The sequence below is a fragment of the Dicentrarchus labrax genome, unplaced genomic scaffold (genome assembly GCF_905237075.1).
Source record: "Dicentrarchus labrax unplaced genomic scaffold, dlabrax2021, whole genome shotgun sequence".
Classification (NCBI taxonomy): domain Eukaryota; kingdom Metazoa; phylum Chordata; class Actinopteri; family Moronidae; genus Dicentrarchus; species Dicentrarchus labrax.
In genome coordinates, this window is record NW_026136710.1 from 4,402,888 (window position 1) to 4,424,166 (window position 21,279).

The 21,279-nt window shown below is 37.9% G+C and overlaps 1 protein-coding gene across 15 annotated transcripts in view; it reads right to left on the minus strand.

The window, feature by feature from the left end:
- mast4 (microtubule associated serine/threonine kinase family member 4) overlaps window positions 1–21,279 on the minus strand; it is a 102,287-nt gene that overhangs the window by 13,666 nt on the left and 67,342 nt on the right. For 8 of the 15 annotated variants that reach the window (XM_051412101.1, XM_051412102.1, XM_051412097.1 and 5 more), the window contains 17 exons: window positions 18,796–18,884; window positions 15,022–15,091; window positions 14,764–14,784; window positions 14,211–14,289; window positions 12,373–12,527; window positions 12,207–12,282; window positions 11,907–12,116; window positions 10,657–10,758; window positions 9,918–10,050; window positions 8,843–8,904; window positions 8,627–8,718; window positions 7,924–8,132; window positions 7,665–7,803; window positions 6,271–6,403; window positions 6,007–6,172; window positions 1,484–1,585; window positions 716–838 (listed from right to left, as the gene is read on the minus strand). In XM_051412101.1, the coding sequence (XP_051268061.1) occupies window positions 716–838; window positions 1,484–1,585; window positions 6,007–6,172; window positions 6,271–6,403; window positions 7,665–7,803; window positions 7,924–8,132; window positions 8,627–8,718; window positions 8,843–8,904; window positions 9,918–10,050; window positions 10,657–10,758; window positions 11,907–12,116; window positions 12,207–12,282; window positions 12,373–12,527; window positions 14,211–14,289; window positions 14,764–14,784; window positions 15,022–15,091; window positions 18,796–18,884 (1,961 nt within the window). Of the gene's footprint in view, window positions 1–715; window positions 839–1,483; window positions 1,586–6,006; window positions 6,173–6,270; window positions 6,404–7,664; window positions 7,804–7,923; window positions 8,133–8,626; window positions 8,719–8,842; window positions 8,905–9,917; window positions 10,051–10,656; window positions 10,759–11,906; window positions 12,117–12,206; window positions 12,283–12,372; window positions 12,528–14,210; window positions 14,290–14,763; window positions 14,785–15,021; window positions 15,092–18,056; window positions 18,173–18,795; window positions 18,885–21,279 lie in introns of those variants that run through there. The other 7 variants (XM_051412103.1, XM_051412099.1, XM_051412107.1 and 4 more) reach the window with 5 other exon arrangements.

Genomic DNA, 21,279 nt, shown 5'->3' on the forward strand with positions numbered 1-21,279 from the left:
AGAATCAAAACAAAATCAAAGTTCCTTGCAGCTGCTTTAAGTAAAAAACAAGAACAAAAAAAACAAAAATTCTTCCACAAAACATATATATTCATGCACTTTCAATGACCCGTGTCTATTTATGTCAATTTTCAAAAACATTCAAGGCCTTGATTTTATTCCCTCAAACTTTCAAAGATTTCAAAGACCTGTGGGAACCATGACACCTTTAGTGGAACAGGTAACAGAATTTCAAAGTTCTGTGATTGGACTTTTATTGCCAAACTGCACCTTGGGAGTCTTAGTTAAAGTCTATGTTGAAGTTTTTATGTGCACACACACTTGTACCTTTAACTTTTTAATAAAAGAACCAGATATTTTCTAACACAGTTTTTATATATTATATTTTGCACTGATGATTCAAACTGGGAGAGTTTTGTGCTGATCCAGGCTGTAAAAATCCCCCATGTGACACAAATTAATAAAACTTTTGCTTCCAGAACCAGGTGCCTCTAAAATATCTCCTCCTGCTTTGCAACTGTAGATACTGAAGAAAACTTCTAAACATGATAATAATGCGGCGAGATTGTAAGTTATCAGGAGTGCGTCTTTTCTATGATTTCCAAGCAGGTCTATGGACACGTGTACATTGTTAAAAACCCTGACTGAAAGAATCTGGAGTGTTGCCCCTTTTGGTTTCCTGTTTTTTACTGCGTTACATAACTCAATAACTCACTGTCAAAGTAACTGGTGTCATCTTCGGACTCCAGCTGAGGAATAAACTCAGCCTTTTGCCTCAGCAGGCTGTTCCAGTCCAGGTTGTGGAAAAACTGATGCTGCTTCACTTCAGCAGCTCCACCTGCAGATGGAATAAACATAAATGAAGAACTAGTTTGAATAAAATTTCAGGACAAATGTGAAAACTGCTTGTGAAGAAAACACCGGACGGTGACGACGAACGTCTCAATTAGACACAGGAGGTAAAGAAACGCTTACGCTAGGTTTCCCTTTTCCCTTTTGGCTGCCGGCCAAACCGATATCATGACCATAAATTATGCAGTACAATTTCCTGCCTGTGACCTTTCGTGGAGTAGCAGGAGCCTTTGTGAATGGCAGCCTGGCGAGGGGAGATCTAGATGAACAAGGAGGTCCAGCTGTCCCCGGACTGAACCAGCAACATGCACCTCCCTCTGATTAAAAAGGTCTTTTGTCCCAGGTCATGGTCTACTTTCACAGTCCACACTGCCTGATCATGCATGGAACTAGATTCATGGACTAGCAAGGAAATAATTGCAATTGATCAAAGTGAAAAGGTGAGGAGGCCACAGGATGAACGGCTCTGCTGTTGGATGACCTCAATTTCTTCCCCGGTGACTTGGAATAATGAGCGGTGCTGAGGTGGCATTAGCAGTCACATGAGAATTTATGGGGGGCCTGCTGTGTTTGTGTAGTCCTAACCGAGTTACAGGCTGCGCCACAGTGTCTTTGCTCTTTGTGTCTGTACCTGTGCCCATCCTTTCCAGAGGATTCTGTCTGAGCAGCAAGGTGATGAGCTCCTGAGAGTCAGGAGGTGGGGCATCCTCTCCCTCAGGCCAGTTGATCTCATCTGGAAACACACAATACATCAGTTTTTAATCAAAAATACTCAACAGACAACCATGAAGCTCTATTACTAGAATATTAGTAAGTTCTGGTTTTGGAGTTGGAAAACATTAGGCTTTGCAAGCATGAAAGATTACAAAAACAGGATTACCTGAACTACTCTCTCAGAGAGAAATGTACTGTGTAACACACTCAACACAATGTATGTATATAATATGTAACCTGAGATTTACTTTTCACTTGTTTTTAGTCGTCGTTCACTATTCAGAAAAAGATACGTGACCATAGGAAGTGAATTTTTGCACTGTTGTTGGATGTTGGATTTTTTACTGTTTTGTTTTTAAACCTATTGTTTTTTTCTTTTATCTGAAGCTTAATGCTGCTGCCTTGTAATAGAGATCTCAATGGGAATATTCCTGATAAAATCTAAAGCCTAAATCTAAAATAAAGGTCAAATCAAATAAAAAGATTTGTTTTTAAACAACGTAATCATAACAAGGAGTAAAAAACAAACCAGAACCATGAGATTAACATGAGAAGTTGCTTTAATGCCCTGATAGTTCAGAGTGCAAAATGATTATATTTGCTGTTTTCATTTAGTGATCTGATCAGAGGCACAGATTTTAATAAGGTGGTGGAAAGTTTCGCACAGAAACTGATGAGGAAGAATCAGTTTTAAGGTAAGATAGCTCACAATGTTACTATGTGTTAGCAGCTGTTGAATAAATACTGCAAATGTTTGTCAGGCTCTGTAAACAAGTCTGGTGGTTTGACGTGAGTGTCGTTTCAGTATGTGACTTTGTGACTGCTGATAGAGATGCAGACTGATGGCTTCAGAAGGGAAAAAAAGGCATCATCTACGCTAAAGACGAAAATCACACAGTCGTGCTGAGTCTCTTTCATGATCCTGTCTGGCTCATACTTAATATTTTAATGACAAACAGCAGGATTTTCAGACTCAAAAACATGTTTTTCTTCTTGCTCCTACAGTTGGAGGTTTGAGCTTCACTGTGCAGAATGATGTCTGTGCAGAGTTTGACATTAGAAGGATGTTTTCACATTTATCTGCTGAAGGTGGAAAGTTTCTCTGTGCTCATTGAAAATCTGACCTTCAGACCTCCAGATGATTATATTAATAACTTGTGCGGCAGGTAAATTTCATATATCCTTACTTTTTTCTTTTAAATACTAACGGCGTCTGCATTTTTAACCCATGCTGTCTCGGTTTGCATTACCACTGCTACTAGTATGGGCTGATTTTTGTGTCAGTAGAAACTGAATCATTTAGAACTGAATCTGAATTGCTCAACTTGAATAACTGCATTGAAAAAAATGAATTTGAATTGCATAATTTGAATTTGTATTGTTTAACTTGAATAACTATTGAAAAACTGAATAGCATAATCTGAATTTGAAATTATTAGTTTGAAACTGAATTCCAATAAACTTGAAACTGAATATAACATTATGAATCTGAATTCACTTGCAACTGAAACTGTATTTGAGCATCACTAAAAATTCTACTTTTTATGTACTTTCACGTTCAGTTCTCTCAATTCAAATTCAGTTCTCTAAATTCAATTTCAATCCACAAGATTCACTTTTAAGGGTCAAGGTCGTTCAGTAAGAGCAATCGAGTGCAGATGCACAGAGCTCCTTTTTGGCCAAGCAGCACGATTGTTTTTGACCATTTCCTGGACCTGTAGCAGAGATGTAACGTTAGACACCAGTGGGGGGGGCAGCAACGCACTGAACAGTGCCGAGTTAGTCGGAGAAAAAAGAAGTCGTCACATTAGCTTGTAGGGATTGATTGATGTGAAGACCCATACCATGTGCCGTGAACTGAAGGGAATGCATTTTCGACAGGATTAACGGAAGCCCACTCAGGCTAAAGTGTTACTATAAAGCCTAGATAGCTTGGTTAACTAGGTGCATCCGTAATTCATGTTAAACTGTGATTTTAATTAGGACGCTATTTTTGGCTAGCGTAAAACATGCTTAAAACAAAATGTACTAACCGGAAAAAATTAACGGCCGACTCCTAATACGTTTTTTCTATGTCGGGGCTCAAATTTACAGTGCAGTAGATAGAGTCACTCTAGCTTGATTGACAGGTCGCCACAGACTTGTCAATCACAAGGTAGCCCCGCCCTAAAGCATACCCTGCTTTATCGTCTATACAGTTTCAGTTGCAAGTGAATTCAGATTCATAATATTATATTCAGTTTCAAGTTTATTGGAATTCAGTTTCAAACTAATAAATTCAAATTATGCTATTCAGATTCAGTTTTTTAATGCAATTATTCAAGTTGAGCAATTCAGATTCAGTTCTAAATGATTCAAATTCAATTTCTACTGACACAATAATCAGCCCATATACTAGCTGCTTTTTCTCACTAGATTTCCATTTGTCACATTAGCTAACTAGAGCTGACAACAAAATTTGTTGTGCAGTAAAAATGCAGGAGTCACATAGAAATGTACTTCTAAACAATAATTTTGCTGGTTTTCAGCACGGTGTTGTTTTCTAAATGGTACCGTGACATTGTGGCAATGACTTTTCAACCTTTGTGCACATCTTTGAAACCTGAACAATGAAATTATTTTTACAAGCATGTCAGAATCTTTTCCATCCTATAATTGAATTGGAGATTTCGACCTGCACTAGGGACTACTTTCACCTCACTGTGACCCACTAAGGCCGATATTTGCAATTAATCTCTGGAGCTCTTGTTTTATAATAGCTTCACCAAAGTCAGACAAAACAAAGTTGGTTTTAAGACGTAAGCATAATGTTAAACAAGACAATTTACATGTGCTCTAGCTTTTCAGTAAAAAACCCTCATGGATAAGCAATGAAAAGGGGAGCAAAGCCTGTCTGTGCCATGCTGATTGTCTGCTCTGTGCACAGTTTGTCCCCCATTTTAATCAAATTTGGGAGGGGGGATATGAATATGTATGTGCGGCCCGAGGCCACGGTGGCATGCATTCAGTGTGTTCAGGCCCCTTTAATTAACAGTCACTCTCAGAGGCTTGGTACAGTTTGATTGAGAGCATACCAAATCAGCCATGGCATGCCATTCATTTTCACGCCACAGACAGAGGCCAGCAATTCCAAATAACACAATTCATCTAAGCCACTACGCTGACAAGATAAAAGCTCTTGTTTTAGATTAGGATTTTCACCGTGCTGGTGTCACCATGAGATTACAAGAGAACAAAGTCACATCATCATAATATTAAAACTTCACCTGTGGTCTAAAGTCAAGCAGAACCCACTAACTGCCATCTGTTTGGCTACTGGCCCACAGGGAAATCTCTCAATAAATTGAGAAATATGCATACCAACTAATTCCATGTGGTCACTATTTAAATGTTTAATTCATATTTGAATGAGGTTTGGGAATTTCTCCTGATGTGCTCGACAGAATCTACACGGCAGATGCTGCGAGACTTTGCTTAAATTACCTCTAGTCGCAGAAAACGTGTTTAGTAAAATTGAAAAAAAAAGTTAATAGCTTTTGTAATTAACATATTTGCAAAAAACAAGATTTGCATGCTATGTGCTGTAATAAATATACAACATGTACTGGTTGAGAAAAATAAAAAACTGAATTTACAAACTTAAATTACAAAGGAAATCTGTTAACGTCCAAAGCTAGCTCCCCTCACGGTTAGATAAAATTCATGCAGCTGCGTTCATGATACAATGTTTTAAACAAAATGTGATTAAAGACAAACTATAAGGTAAAAAGATTCCTTTATTTCTCAGACAAAAATCAGCGTAATAATTTATTTTTCTAATTATTTTTTATTTCTGAGTTTGGATACAAACAAAAGCACATTTCCTTTACTTTGTAAAAGTTATAGACGTTTTGATACAATAATTAATATCCCCATTCATCGCACCGATTTGAATCTTCACATATTTGTAAGTGTCTTGCGATATGTCTTTACATTCATAGTTGTAATTTAAGCAATTTAGAAACAATTGGAGGGAATATTTATTGTAATGTAATAAGTCAAAATGTGTATATTTATATTATATTTGTAATATTTGGGAGTAGATGACTGTGATTGTTGCTTCTTAGTAACTGTGCTTCTTCGTACTCTTGTATCTTATCTGGGTGCATTCAAGCAAGCGGTGGGTGGAGCCACACAGTTTTTTGACCTCTCTTTTTCTCGTGAACAATTCTTGCTTGAATTAAATTCAACAATTAGATTGAGGAAATGGACAACTGTTCTTTAATTGTTCTCTCCTCTCATTTATTCTTGCGTCAAAGTAAACACTTTACAAGGGGTCCTGTGGATTTTTTTAATGTGGATTAGGAGGGGGGGAATCGTTAAGAGTGTCAAGCTAAGGCTTCATTCATTGGAAACTTTACATTTTTACATCATCTGAGAAGAAAGGGAGGTGTCACTGACCACTGATGACCTGACCGAACAGCTCCTCTGGTGTGTCTCCAAAAAAAGGCACACAGCCGACAAGGAACTCGTACAGGATGATGCCCATAGCCCACCAGTCCACCGGCTTCCCATAGCCTTGTCTCAGGATCACCTCCGGTGCAATGTACTCTGGGGTTCCACACACCTGAACAAAACAAAATCAAATAAATATTCCAAACATGAGGTGGTTTGTGGAAAATGTATTATTAAAACTGTCCATAATGATAGTTGCATAGGATTTACCTGCTTATCAGAGAACTCCCTGGCATCTTTCTCTATATGGCCCTCGTACAGGTTAGTGGTCATGTTCATCAGCCCGACTTTCGACAACCCAAAATCTGTCAGCTTAATGTGTCCCATTGACGTAACCAGCAGACTGTGAGGAAGAGGGATGTGGAAAGGAAAGGAGGACAGGAGGAAGAGAACGGAAAAAATTACAATAAATTGTGAAAATGAAAAATAAAACCCTCATTTTTGTAACAGTCAGCAAATCCTTTAGGCAGTTAAACTTCCAGACAGTAAGTACTTATACTTCAAGCATCAGCAGTAGCAATTGTTCTATTATGAAATACTGACAGTGGTGGAGGAAGTATTAGATTCTTAACTTCATTAGCGGTTGGGCATTACTATCAGCCTATGTTGGCCTATCACAGACATAGCAGTACTGCATTGGTATCAGTGTATATGTTATGAAAGCTGTTTTTTCCAGAATATAATCCAGAAAAAAAACCACTTATAATATATTGTAATATATTGGTGTCACTTCGACATTTATCTAGCAGAGTGAGCTGTGATTTTCAATACTGTGGCAAACAGCACAGAAAAAGAGAGAAGCAGCCGCTCTCATGTCAGTAAGAATTGGTTGACAATGTATATGTTTAATTGTTTAACATATAACATAACATATATTAACTCAAATATACTTTAATAAAGTTATTTGTGTAAGAAGGCAACCTTCTGAGTGCCATTGTATAGTAATAATCCAAACAGAAAAGGTCTATTTTAATTCCAGCTCAAAAATTCACTGCATCGTCCTTCATATTGGAGAATTTGTTCGCTCTAAAATCGCTGTCTGTCTCAAAAATCCCATAATGGTCAAACTCTAAATAATAGTAATACCACAATGTAAAAAGTACTCTATTACAAGGAAAACTCAACTCAAAGACTCAAATTTAAACTTAAGTAGCAGTAAATACTGAGAAATCAAATGTAAAATAACTAATAATGCAAAATGTCTTATTTTTCTGTACGTTATATTATTGTATTATGATCATTGATATATTAACATCCAGCAACGTCTGAGGGAAATATCTAGCAGCTAAATGCTTCATTATGTTCACCAGCTAGTCTCTAACTGTCTGCTGTTTGGTGCAGAGCAGGTACTGTACTGTCAGTTTTTAGAGCTTTTTTCGCTGAAAACAGCTGCCTGCTGTGCCTGAAGATGACTCTATGTGAGAGGTGAGAGTGAACAAAAACAGTCATTTTGCACACCAGGAAACCAAAACAATGAGGTAAAAATGCTCCATATAGCTGTAGGGAACTGCAGAGTCGGTGATAACTCCCAGTGGGTTCATCTATGTGAGCTACCATTGTTAAAAATACTGATCACAGCTGCTTTAAAATGTTTGAGGTCTCACTTGTCTGGTTTGAGGTCCCTGTGGACGATGCCATAGTTGTGGAGATACTCCAGAGCGAGTACTGTCTCTGCAAAGTACATCCTGGCCATATCCACAGGCAGAGGACCCATGTTCTTCAAAAGGGTGGCACAGTCTCCACCTGTAAAGGTCAATGGAGTAACAGAGTTACAGATGTGCTTGAGAGAACACACAGGAGTTATTGTTCACAGTGTACTGCTTTCAGCTGCAGCACTACGCACTAAAACCCCCAGCTGCTGACCTTCAACGTATTCCATGACCATGCACAGGTGCCGCCGCGTCTCAAAGGAGCAGTACATGGACACCACAAAAGGGTTCTCAGCGAAGGTGAGGATGTCTCTTTCCACAAAGGCCTGCTGTATCTGATTCCTCAAAATCAGGTTCTGCTTGTTGATCTTTTTCATGGCAAAACGCTGCTTCGTTTCCTTGTGCCGAACAAGATAAACAGCTCTGTGGAATAAACAGTTGACCATTAAGATGGAGAAAGAAGAGATTAAAACAGCTCCACTTGGAAGAACAAGTTGTCAAATTTGGGGTTAATCAGATCTGTGTTACTGTCAGTTGTTATTAACGTCTAATGCGGGGGTCTTCAACCTTTTTAAGAATGAGGGCTACCTAAAGGGAGGAAATTGTCAGAAGTGCTACCCTGTATACTTGACGAACATCCTTGTTCAATTGAATTGGAAGTTATGCAAATCGGCAGAATATGGATGTAATAAAGGTAGTCTGAATATACTTTTTTAATTCATAAAAACATATCAGTAATGTATTTAAATGTTTTGACACAATGAAACCTCGTAGGCTCCTTGTGAGCAACCAGGTGCACCACGTTAGAGACCCCTGCTCTTGTGGAAACTGAGGAAAAAAGGCTCCTTGTTGGGGGCTTTAACAAACCATCTAACATTAGAGATTAGATAAGCTGGTATATAATAAGATGCCCTTACCCATAGGCACCATTGCTGATGAGTTTTGTCATCTCAAAGTCCAATTCACAGGGTTTACGCCGGGACCGCAAGGCTGTGCTGAGGCTCTGAGACTGAGGGCAAGAAGAGAGACAAATACTAAAACAAATCAAAAAGATAAAATCTCTACTCCGCTGGCAGCACACCTGACGTAAAGATGGAGTAGATCAATACAATAATCAATTTCTCAGTGCTTACAGAGTCATCTGTTTCTGGGGTTTCTGCAATCCCGCTGTCACAGCTGGTCAGCTGAGCTATTTCTAGAGAAAACAGACAAAATAAAGAAAAAATAAGCAGTTTAATATAAAATAAATGTTGTTAACGTGTTATTAAGTTCATGTGAAGCCTGTGAACATGTTCTGCAGTGCAGTTTTTGAAACAAAGGTAACCTAATTGCTGACAAATCAGGACATATAAACAAAACAAAAACAGCAGACTTTTGCCTTTATTCACCTATTAGACTGGAGGTGCTGACTCCAAGATAATCTGAATTGAAAATAAATGGGGTGGAAATCAGATGTGGCAACACAAACACATGTCTAACACCCATTTTGAAAATCACTACTCCAGAACAAGTGCTCATTATAAACCACCTTGCATCTTTAACGTTTTTCTGTGTGTGAGTGTTTATGTGCAACCATGCCAAAGTCCATGTGTGTAATTTCACAGGGGTGTGTTTGTCTTGTCCCTAGAGAGCCTGTAAACACATTTCCACTGCTATTTAACATCTGTCCTTCCTTGTAGGTTTGCTTCAGGCACACAAGGCACTGGGTAAACGAAACACAGGAGACACTCGGGGGAAATGAATGGAGAGATTGGCTGATGAGCCAGCCTGCGTGGATCTCTGTAAGGTCTTTGGGGAGGCCATTCTTTTCTAATTAGTCATAATGAATGTTGTTTGTTACTGAATCCGGAGAGACAGAGGGTCATTAGAAAGACAGTCTGTTCAGTACAGGACATTAGTCAAGAGTATCTTTGTCTTTTAGTTCCCTCCACAGCTTAATTCTTTCACTCATTTACAGCCATGTATTCAATTTGGTCATATTTACCACATCACAGCCATATTATCGAAGAAGCAGGAACTGTAATACTCACTGGAATTATATAAGAAACTAGGTAATGACGCATTAATAGTGGAATAACTTAACTTTCCCCCATATTTTATAATTCATTTCAATCTGCTACTGTATGTCATTTGGATGTCTTGCTGGAGAGTGCTAGTAGTGCTGTTTTATGTGTTTTATGATGACCATAAATGGTGTCCTTCCTGTACCTTCCAGAGGATCTCTTGTGAGTCCCAGCTGGCTGATGATGTAACGAGGGATGTCCGTTTTGATGCCCTGGCCCTCTTTAGCGTGTCCTTCAGCAGCCTCCAAAAGGTGATAAAATTCCTCTGGGTCAAACTCCTGGAGACAGAGCGGGTGAAACAGATTAGTGTATGACGGTATGAGCTGTGTTTAAGAAGACGATGCACTTTTTAAATGGAGGAAAACAATAAATCAGTGTTTTTTTGTAGTAGGATTTGTTGTTTTTGTGGTTTGTCTCACAATATCTCTTTGTGCAGTTCTACACTTTGATGAATGGTGAGTTCATGAGAATTGCACGATGTCTATATATGGGATCAAGGGCCAGCTCTACTCAAGGTAGAGACATATACATTCTCAGTGCAGAACTCCTAAGTTGATTTGGCAAAGTTGTTAACCTATTTACTCATCCAGGAGTTACAGAACATTATCATTCATTTGGAGACCATATTTCTGGTCACCTAATGGATATAAGTCCAATAATCACGCTCGTTTAGCTCTAGCTTTGGTCTCTACCATCATGGGGGAAATATCTGGTTATCTAGATGCTAAATGTTCCACTTTGTGCACCAGCTAATCGTTAACTGTGCCTGTCCTATTCTACTGAGTACAAGAAGATGGGAATTATATTACAAAATCAAATAAAAATAAAAAATTTGTGGCCTACTAATAATCGCAAAGATATACAAACAGTGATATGAAACGTACCAGACATTCCAGCAGTCGAGCAGGACGAGCTATGATGATGAGTATCTTCTTCACTAGCTCTCTGATGAAGTTCACCTCCTCGCTCTCTGATCTCTCTGTGGACTACACAGCAGCCAAAAAGAACAGACATAAGATCTCAGTTTTTCACATTAACATGGAGGGGTCAAAGTCAGGTATAGTAAAAAGACTGTGATCTTTGAAAAACCCATAATAACAACACTTATTGTTCTGAAGGTATTTTCAGAATCCTTTAAGACTCGTGACCATCTGGATAAAAAAAACATTCCCTGTTGCACAATAAAACAAGATTTTAATTTATTTTTCTGGTTTCCAGAGTTGCACCACTTTTTTCCTAATCCAAACAAAGACGGTAGCAGAAATTACATAATGCTCTTGCTTAATTTGAATGTGAACCAAAATTAAATTATATTGTACAGTGTAAAACATTTTTAAAATCAATATTATGTTATAATGTGTACATATTGTACATTGTGCTATAATGTACAATAAGTTTACTGTAATTACAAGATATTTTTCATATAATAACAAGATAGTTATTATAACATACACACCTATGTAGTTCATGAAACTTTTCACATTCTAACCAGATAAATAGTGGAACACGTGTAATAACAGGAAAATATTTCGTATTTTGCTCATGTAATCAAAAAACGACTTTCTGGCTACTTGGATAAGGAGATACAGTTGCAACTTCAGAGACCTTTTTTATCAATAATATCGACAGAGATTCTTTCATCCAGATGCTCGGGGCAGCTGTGGCTCAGGTGGTAGAGCGGGTTGTCTAGTAATCGGAGGGTCGTTAATACGATTCCTGCCCCCCAGTATCAATATGCAGGGGGGCAGTAGACTGAACCCCAAATTGCTGATGTGAGTGTGTGTGTGTGTGTTTGAGCTTAGTGTCATTGTATGAATGTGTTGTAAAGTGGTCGAAAAACCAGAAAAGCGCTGTATAAATACAAGACCATTTACCATTTACTTAGAATTCTTTAAGAATTCTGGAAATACCGTCAGAGCAGTGGTGAGAGTTTTAAACGACCTTCTGAGTTTTACTTTTTCAAATATGGCCACATAGTTAGTTTTCAGTAAATCAGATACTTCGCTCTACTCCAATGTAATTTAACTCGTGAGGAGCACAAACTGGGGTTCTTGCTGTAAATATCTAAAACGGCACATCATTAACAGAACATTTTCACGCGGAGATTTATTAGTGTATCTGAAGACGTCCTCACCTCCTGAACGAGCCTCTCCAGCTTGTCAGTGAGCTCGCAGAAGTAGCTGGAGGTGATGAGTCCTAGCCGGCTCTTCTCCAGACAGTCACGGGCCAGTTCAATTATCTGGTGGTGGGCAAAGCCGAGCACACCATCTGCCAAAGGGAGGACGCTCTCTGGAGAGTTGCTGCGGATGATGTCCTGGATCCTTTCCTCCATCTGAGCTGTGGCCTGCAGAAAGAAGAGAAGGTGTCTGTTTGGTGATGCATAAGATAATTAATGGCCAGACACGGCTGTAGAACACTTATTATGCACCCTTACCTTAGGAAACCGCTCCTTGTAGACGTGATTCATCATAATAATCTCATGGTCGTAACATGATGGAGATCTTCCAGGGCTGTAAAAAATAAATTGGACTCAGATCAGCGCATTAGTGGTATGCAGTGCCACTTGAAGATAATGTTTAATTGCAGAGGTAAACCAGTACCTGAGACTGCGTGAGCGTGGTCGCATGGCCGTCGCTCTGCGGCATTCATCCCCAGAGATGCTCTCAGTGCAGAAGTGCTTGGAGAGGAAATGCAGTTCATCAGGCGTAGGCTGGAAGGGCAGCTGGTGCAGCTTCTCCTGTGATGAACAGGATGACTGGAAATGAAACACATATATATTCAACATGAAAAGAAAAAAAAAGAGACAGCATTTTTTTTGTGGATAAAAAAAAACAAACAAAAAAAAAAAACCAGACAATCCTATGTTTAGGTTTTCTAAAGTACCTTCCACATTTTGAGGGACCGTGACTGGTACTTTCCTCATATATGTACCTAACTCAGAGATATATAGCTACAGCCAGGAGATGGTTAGCTTAGCTTAGCTTAGCATAAAGACTTGAAGCCGGGAGAGCCAGCTAGCCTACTTTAATAGATGTTAATTAGTCAGTTTTAGAGGTGCTGGTAGGCTGACTTTGTTACCTTTGGACACAGCCAGGTTAGCTGTTTCCACCTCTTTCCGGTCTTTATGCTAAGCTAAGTTAATCAGAGGCTGACAGGAGCTTCATTTTTACTGTACATACCTGAGAGTGGTATCAATCTTCTCATCTACCCCTTAGCAAAAAGCAAATAAGTGTATTTCCCAAATAACCATGAGTACTGTGGACTAGTAACACATGAGGCAGGGTTACAGCTCTGACAAATTACACAGAAGAATAAATCATTTCAAAAAACTTCTGATAATAGACTAATATTTGCAATGCTTTCATAGTTTATTATAAACTCAAACTGCTGCACTGAGTAACTCAACTATGGGCCTGACCTGTAACTGACTTGACTCATGACTGATGTTTCAGAGCAACAAGGACATGCTTCCTGCGATAGATGGTGTGAATAGCAGGAAATGTACTAGATGACCAAATACCACACAACACACAAACACAACATCAATACAGGCAACGTCTAATCCCATTGACACAGTAATTCCTGTAAATGTTAAGTGTGTTTGCTTCCTATAAAGAATTTTGCTGATACTTCTGAATACAATGATTTTCTGTCAGAGTGAAAGTGATAAAGATGTAAACAGAGGAACTAGACACAAAGTTGTGTCAAAGAACAAATCTTTTGCCTCTCACAATAAGTCAGACACATGAGTAAACAGAGCCACCATGACAAATACTGAATCCCACATTTAAGCCTTTTAAACTTCCATCACTCATTTGTTTTTCACGGTGACTTAAACCTTTTTTTGACCAACTTTCCGTCATCTCGTAGCATTTTGAATTTTTGAGTTTAATTAGATCTGAAAGGTTAATTGTTTTTAAATCGAGATCCCAATTTTAAGAGCTGTAATTGTAATTATGAATTACATAATTTCTTAATAACCTGTAGCAACTGAAAGTTTAAGCTGGTAGCCTTTGATGTCTGCAGTTATAGTGACAACTGTTTGATGATAAATACTCTACTGCTCTGTTGTTGCCTGGTTAGTATATAGTATATAAAACCAAACTTATATCTGTGAGCTAAACTGGTCAAATATTGTAGAGGGAAGTTTATTTATATGTTGACTTTTCTCTGACTGGTTTGAAAAAGAACCCTGGCAGGACGTCAAGAACAAGCATTATTTTATCCATATATTACATATATATATATATATATATATATATATATATATATATATATATATGTATGTGAACGTAGATGAGTTTGGTGTTATTTCTTCCTCAAATTGTTTAACCCTACTTTTAACTAGTCATGTTGATATCTTCTGCAAATGATAAGGTTGACCTGTTACAATCCGTGACGCCAGCTGTGTCAGACTGGGTGAATGCATGATGCTTACAGAGACAGTGGAGCTGGGAGTGTTGGTTCCATATCCAGAGGAGGGAAGGGAGGCCAACGACCAGCGGCGACCATCAGTCCTGTCACACAGCAGCAAACACAAACAAAAACGTCACACTTCCAAAGTCCGACACTGAACCCCATAAAGGAACAATGGCTTTAAGTACACATTTCCACTTCTTTACAATGCTAGTCAGTTGAAAGGATTTGTTTTTGTTGAAAGACAAATTCTTCCCTTTGACCAATTCTTCAAAATTGTCTTTAGAAACATGAAGTATGCTTAATTCCCATGTTTGTATTTAAAACATGTAAATTAACTGGATGAATGGTGACCTTTCTCTGGTATTGTTCAAAATGATTATATTAGTTACATTACACAGGAAAACAGTAGGAACAACAACAAAGCAACTCAACGTAGAACTGAAACTAGATGCCACAAGGATGTAAAAGACAAGACAAACTAATGAAAGGGGAGTTTGAACTATAAAATGTACTTGGGACAAATGTGGGGTTACGAAAAGTCAATGACAAATGGAAACCTAACATGAAATTACCTGTCTGCTCTGTGGCAATGACTGTGGATTATAATAAAAATACACAATTACATGATATCGTGTTGAGAAATGGTATAAAATAAATACAGTAAAAAGCATAAATTTACTCTACAAGAAAATATCAATGTCTACTGTTGAAAGGCTACAACTCGGAGCTCAGAGTACTCTCATTTTTTGCATCTGACAGAGTCTCCCTCTGGTCTTTACTGGCTGATTTGTTCAGCTGCAAATCAAGTAAATGTCTGTGGTTGTGTATACCTTCGTGCAAAGGAGAAATGAGCAGAGGCACTGGGAGAGAAATTTCTAGGACTGTCTTGTGGGCTTGTTCCTGCAAGAAAAACACAAAGAAACAGAAATAAAGCTAATTGAAAAGGAAAACAACCTGCAAGCAAACAAAATTCAATAAGACTCAATTCCCACTTTCAATTTGCAGCCAAAATAAAGCCTGACAAAGTGCAATCAACCACGGATGACTGCATTATCACAGCCCAGAGTCAACATCCCAAAGACGTTTTAAATGGTGATGTGGCTATATAAACAAAACATACTGATAATCATACTGATAACAATTAGGGATGCAACGATACCACTTTTTTCAAACCGATACGATACCGATACTTGGATCTGAGTACTTGCCGATACCGAGTACCGATGCTGATACTTCTACCACAAAAAAATGGACTAAATTAGGTTTTGACCACAAAATGAATGTTGAGTAACCTAACAAAAACAGAATAGGCTATAACCTATAACTTTCCTTAAATGGAAAGTTATAGGTTCATTCTACCTTCAAAGATAAAAATCAGAGGAAACGTTTATTCCAGATCAGCAAATCTTAGTTCGAGTCAAATAATTAGTGGTTACAGAAAGTTGCAACTAACAATTATTTTTTTAAATGTATTATTTATTTATTTTGCAGATTAATGGAAAATGTTTATTTGCCCAACCAGCACCCTCACACCCAAATATATTCACATAAAACAAAGAAAAGTAGCAAACCTCACAATTCAGAGGCATATTTGGCATATTTATAGGATTAATGCATCTCATCTAGATTTAAGACTGTCTCGTGAAGACCTCAAAGCTGCGATATTAACCATCAGTGCACTGAAACAGTTACTGTTTGATATCTCACAGCAATCCACACTACGGTGCAATGGCTTTATCAAAGCTAGAAACAACGTCAGCAACCAGGCAAACTAAATACACCCACAGCTCATTCCAAAGTATCATCTTCATCAACATTCACAGAATGGACATTATTGTGGAAATCTTCCAGACAGCCTATTTAATGTCAAATGTCATCTCTATCCTCCTATCTCTTAACCTACACCTTCCACTTGCCAGTAATAGTAAAACAGTATGCGTTGAGTGTCAGACGCCTGCCTGATGGCAGTGTGTGGCGTAGTTTAATACTCTTTCCCCACTGATCTTACATGGTTAAACGTCTGAGGGCAAATGTGATAGCTTTAAGCCTCAACAAGCCTGACAGCCACATGACTTATCAAAACTGCCTTGATGTTGCTTTAAAAACTAAAGTACCAGAGAGACAAGGCAGGTCTTTTATGTAGATTTTGTAGATTTTTCGTTGAGCTGCTCACATCACCCGAAGAGCTCACTGCACACTTTACAAGTCAGAATATAACATCAGACAGACAGACCTCCATGAGACTTCACATGTAGGAACACACACATGCATACTGTGCAAGTAAGACTGTTAATATAACAACAAGAATAAGGTCAGGAAATTGTGGTGACTAGTTATCAAAGTATAAATCAGTTGAATGTTTACAGGGAGGGGCCACAGCATAGAGGAAAAAAAGGTGGGGTTTAAGCCTAGATTTGAAAATCCAAGCAGAGCTCGCTTGACAAATTTGGGTAAGAAGTTTATTTCTAAGAAAGAGAACTTGGAATCAAAAGATGAAATAAATCTAGGAACTGTTAAATAATCATCATCAAGAGACCATAAAGGACATTATGGAGGATACAGAGTAAAAAGTAATAAGAGCCAATCCATTTAAAACCTTGTCAGAAAGAGGTGTTGCACTGGTCAATGTCAAGACATCAGGACTAGTGATATATGATAAAATGTCTTCGATCTTTTAAGGCCAAATGAAGAGGTTGTGGGTGCTGGTAGTAGGGGTGCTGAATGGGCTGCAGCAACCCTCTAAAATCTGGCATAATTAAACCAATTGTTCATAAAAATGTGTAAACTTATAAAGACTTTGTCCTTTTTTACTGTGATTTACATGTATACAGTGGTATTTGTGGCAGAAAAGAGGATTTATATAAATTGTTGTTAAAAACTATTAAACAAGTTAAACATTATCTTGGACATTCAAAATAATGCAAAACCATAAACTCTGGTTGTTATGAAAGTACGTACACAGATTCTGGTGTCTGAACTGGATAGAAATGGGTGTATCTTGACTATATACAAGGGTTGCAAATAACAATTATTTTCATTATCGATGAATCTGTTGATCTCTATCCCATAATTAATTAGCTTTTCGGTCCATAAAATGTCAGATTATCTATAAAACGCACCCTATGCCAATGAGTAAAAGCAAACACGAAATAGCAGAAAATAATGTTTTCTAGACTAATAACGGCACTTTATGGTTTGAAGAGGATCACTTGCACATAAAGAGAGAAGTATCTACACAATTTTATGTCCTCCAATAAACATACAGGACTCCCTCTCTACCTACATCAGTAATGTCTACATACTGTATTACTGCTAATTATAGAAGCTTTGGGCCACTGAACACACACATTATACTGTCTGAAAGGCACCAATTAGCTGTTCCACACTCGTAATGTAAAAACAAACCTATGGTCCAGCATTAATCAGACATAATTACATCCCTCACTAAAGGAGGGACCAAACAGTTAATTAACCAGAATCTACGATGCCACCACCTCCTGTGATGACGAAGACAGCCCTTTTCCATAGTGGGGAACAATGATAGAGTGTACTGAATCTTGTTAGTGACGAATGTCACCTATTTAATTGCACAGGAATCTTAATCACAGCCAATTAGAGATGATAACCTCTTCCTTTGGGAGTTAAGACTGCACCTAACTACTGATAGTCCATAACATTGTCTGAGAAAGAACAACATGACGTATGCTTCAAGCTAATGTTTCCAAAATGATTCATAATGTGCTTCCAATGACATACAGAGCTGTGACCAGGATTCAGAAGAAAAACACCACATTTATGTAGAAATTACTGTACGTCACCAGTTATATGACTGCTGTAAAGGGAACTGAAAGGATGTTTTTCTTACCTTTGGTACCAATATTACGACTAAGCCACTGTCTTAGGTCATCCAACAGCCGAATACATTCATTAGCAAGAACACTGTGGCTTTCTGAGTCCATCTTAAACACTGTATTAAAATGCAGACCAAACACCGAGTTATGGCTTTTGCTGACCAATGCCAGGAAATAAAACGCCCTGTGGTAAATGAGGCCTCCCCTCCCTCTGCTCCTGTGCATTTCCTCTCCGCAGGCCACCACTTCCTCACCCAGCACAATCACTGCCCTTCAACACTGTACAGTTCAATTCTCACCAAACACCACAGAACTGACCTGACAGAGATTACTACTGTAAGGATAATAAAAATTTTATGACTACTTTTTAGTGCCTTGCTTTCTCTCATCGCTTTCTGTGCCAGACAAGCCTCTGCATCCTACTCGATGCTGTTAAGGTCAGTCAACAATATTCAACGTGTACATTAACTGTACTTTGATCATTTCTATATCATATGAGGATGCCAGATATGTCCTGACGTTTGGTTTAAAGCCATGGACAGGGAAACAGAGGAGGATTATACATCTACTTAAGCATTTTCCTGTGCTGTTTTCCAAACTTTTTTTGCATTACACAATGGACTGCTTTCCTGTGAGAGAACACTGTGACTTAATGGCTCCACCTTTGTGCACCAATGGGTATATTTCTAACACAGGGGTGAGGAAACACTGTGTGCATTCACATTGATGGACCTGTAATGAATATACACTTACCTGTGAGAGATGAGAGAGGGGAGTGAGGTCGGGGTAAACCTGAAGACTGACCGCTTCCTATCAGGCTTTTTCTGTTGCTGGTTCTGCAGCTGTGAAATCACAGCAAAGTCAAATATTAGTGAGGACACAGCACAGATAAATCACACATTTTCTTATTGACAACAGGTAAAATCTCAACACATGTGCCAATATAATTATTTGACCTTTAGAATATGTTACAATTAGTCAATTGTATTTTGAGTTGCACTTTGTCAGTTTTGTCTTTCTTGTATTTTCTTTTGTTTAATTGTTTCTTGTCAAGTTTTGTAAAAGGAAGAAAAGGAACTCAATAGGCTCAAAAGTTATTTACTGCCGACACCTACAGAAACCTTTTCTGTAAGTGAACTAATGGGAACCAGCAATGTGTCGAATATCTGTGGAAGCAAAAAAGGCTGTAATAATTAGAATTTTATAAGCAACTTTAACCACAACTGAACACTTAATGTTGAAACTTAAATACCACTGATTTTTATAGCACTGAAATATTTTACTTTGAAAATCCTCAATCTGAATTTATATGGTTTGAATCCCCCCTAAAAGAAAAGTTGATAAATTGAAAAACTTACTACAAGGAGGTTTTAACTGGTTATGAAACACTCTCAATTTAGCACTGATGCTGCTATATGACCTACATAAACAAGAAAATTGGGCATTTCTATGTAGTTATTCCTAAAGCCTGACACTGGGTAGGATTTCCATGAATCAGACGAAACGAGGTGATGGAAACACTATCGCTTTTGTCTTCAGGGACCGCCAGAATCAACATAAAATTCAAGTTCCTTTTAGGGGCTTTAATATGCTTTTAAACCATTCCAGAGCCCCCTCTAGCACCACCACATCTTTACATATATAACTGCAGTTATTACACGTATTTCTGACCCAACACTCTCTATTACATTGCCAAAACATGGTCTCAATAATAATAATAGTCACAATATACTTGAGGGTATGTTTACAGTTCTGGAGACAGTAAATATTGGTGTATACAGCACCATACAAACAAGAGACAGAAGATCTTGGTTCAGTAAGCAAAAAGCAGGTCCTGTGTACAGCATTCAGAATGCTTTTAGGTCTGTTGATCATGTTAATACAGGACTGTGACTCATTAGGAGCCACTGTGATCAACAACATGTGACTCAGAAAAGTAGCCCAGTTTTTAACCTTGAGGGGAAAAAAATGAACTAATTTTAATGTAAAAGCTGCTTCAGTGTTCAATGTACCGATTAGCCTTGGATTTATACTTTTAAATTAGAGGCTGTCAGTGGAAACACATAATGCCTGAAGAACATGAATTCACTTCAAGGTCAGAGACTCAATGACATCCTGTTACATAACCTCCTCAGAGGACTGAACCATTTCCAACAGAATTTTAAAGATGTTATTCAATAATAATTTAAATCCTGTGCATAATACACACAGCACAAAACAGATTTATTCTCCAGTTTCTCTCACTGTTTGAATATTGAAGCTTGTTTGGGCTGTACTCCTGGATTTTATTGCAGTTTTTAGTACCATACAATAGTGTCTTTTATTGCCAAGCTTAAATGTTTTTCACCTTTAGCTCTTGCTTTGATGAAGAGTTATCTCTCTGGCAGAACACAGCAACTATTTCTCAATGGCAGTTTTTCTGACTTTGTTCTGTGCTTCACCAACATCACTAGAGCTGAGAGATCACCTACATGTTGAGCAGCATACCAGCACTAAACGAGTGAAAATTAACAAATGAGTCACCAAAGCTAAATGTATTGTATTTGGTAGTATTCTTGCCATGAAGACCACATTACATGATTGATCACATTGTTTTCATAATGGGATGGGGCCTTGTTGCATTTTCTGTTATGACTGATGCTGTTCTGATTAGTTATTGTGTGTAAGATGCACAAAGATTATATAATGGCCAACTGTGGAGGCTAAATTAAAATGAATTTGTAAAATGAAGTAAAGTGTGATGTGGAATAATATACCCTACATCTTTTGTGATAAACTAGTATATAATGTATATGGCTATAATACATGTCAAGTGAACCATGATTGATGAGAACTGTTCTTTATACAGCTTCTTCTGCCACCAACATCAGGCAGATAAAAAGCAGATTTTCTATCAAAGAGTCACTGATGAATCTCACAGAAATGTTACATTAGCTATAGCTGTTTTTGGATGTTTTTATTTTATTTTTGTGGCAATTTATTTAAAAAAAGTTGCCTTTTTTTTTCATTGTAAGCTTATATTGTCTGTCTTCTCATATGTATTCATGTCATGTCATTTCACTTGCATGTTTTCTGATCTTTATATTTAGTTTAGCCTTTTCTGGTTGAATTGATACTGTTACGACCTCAGATGTAACAGCCATGGGTAAGAGGAGCAACAAATAATAATTAACCCAGGGTTAAAGAAAGACTTTTTGCTTGCCTTTTATTGTGAATGTTTTTTGTGTGGATCCCAGG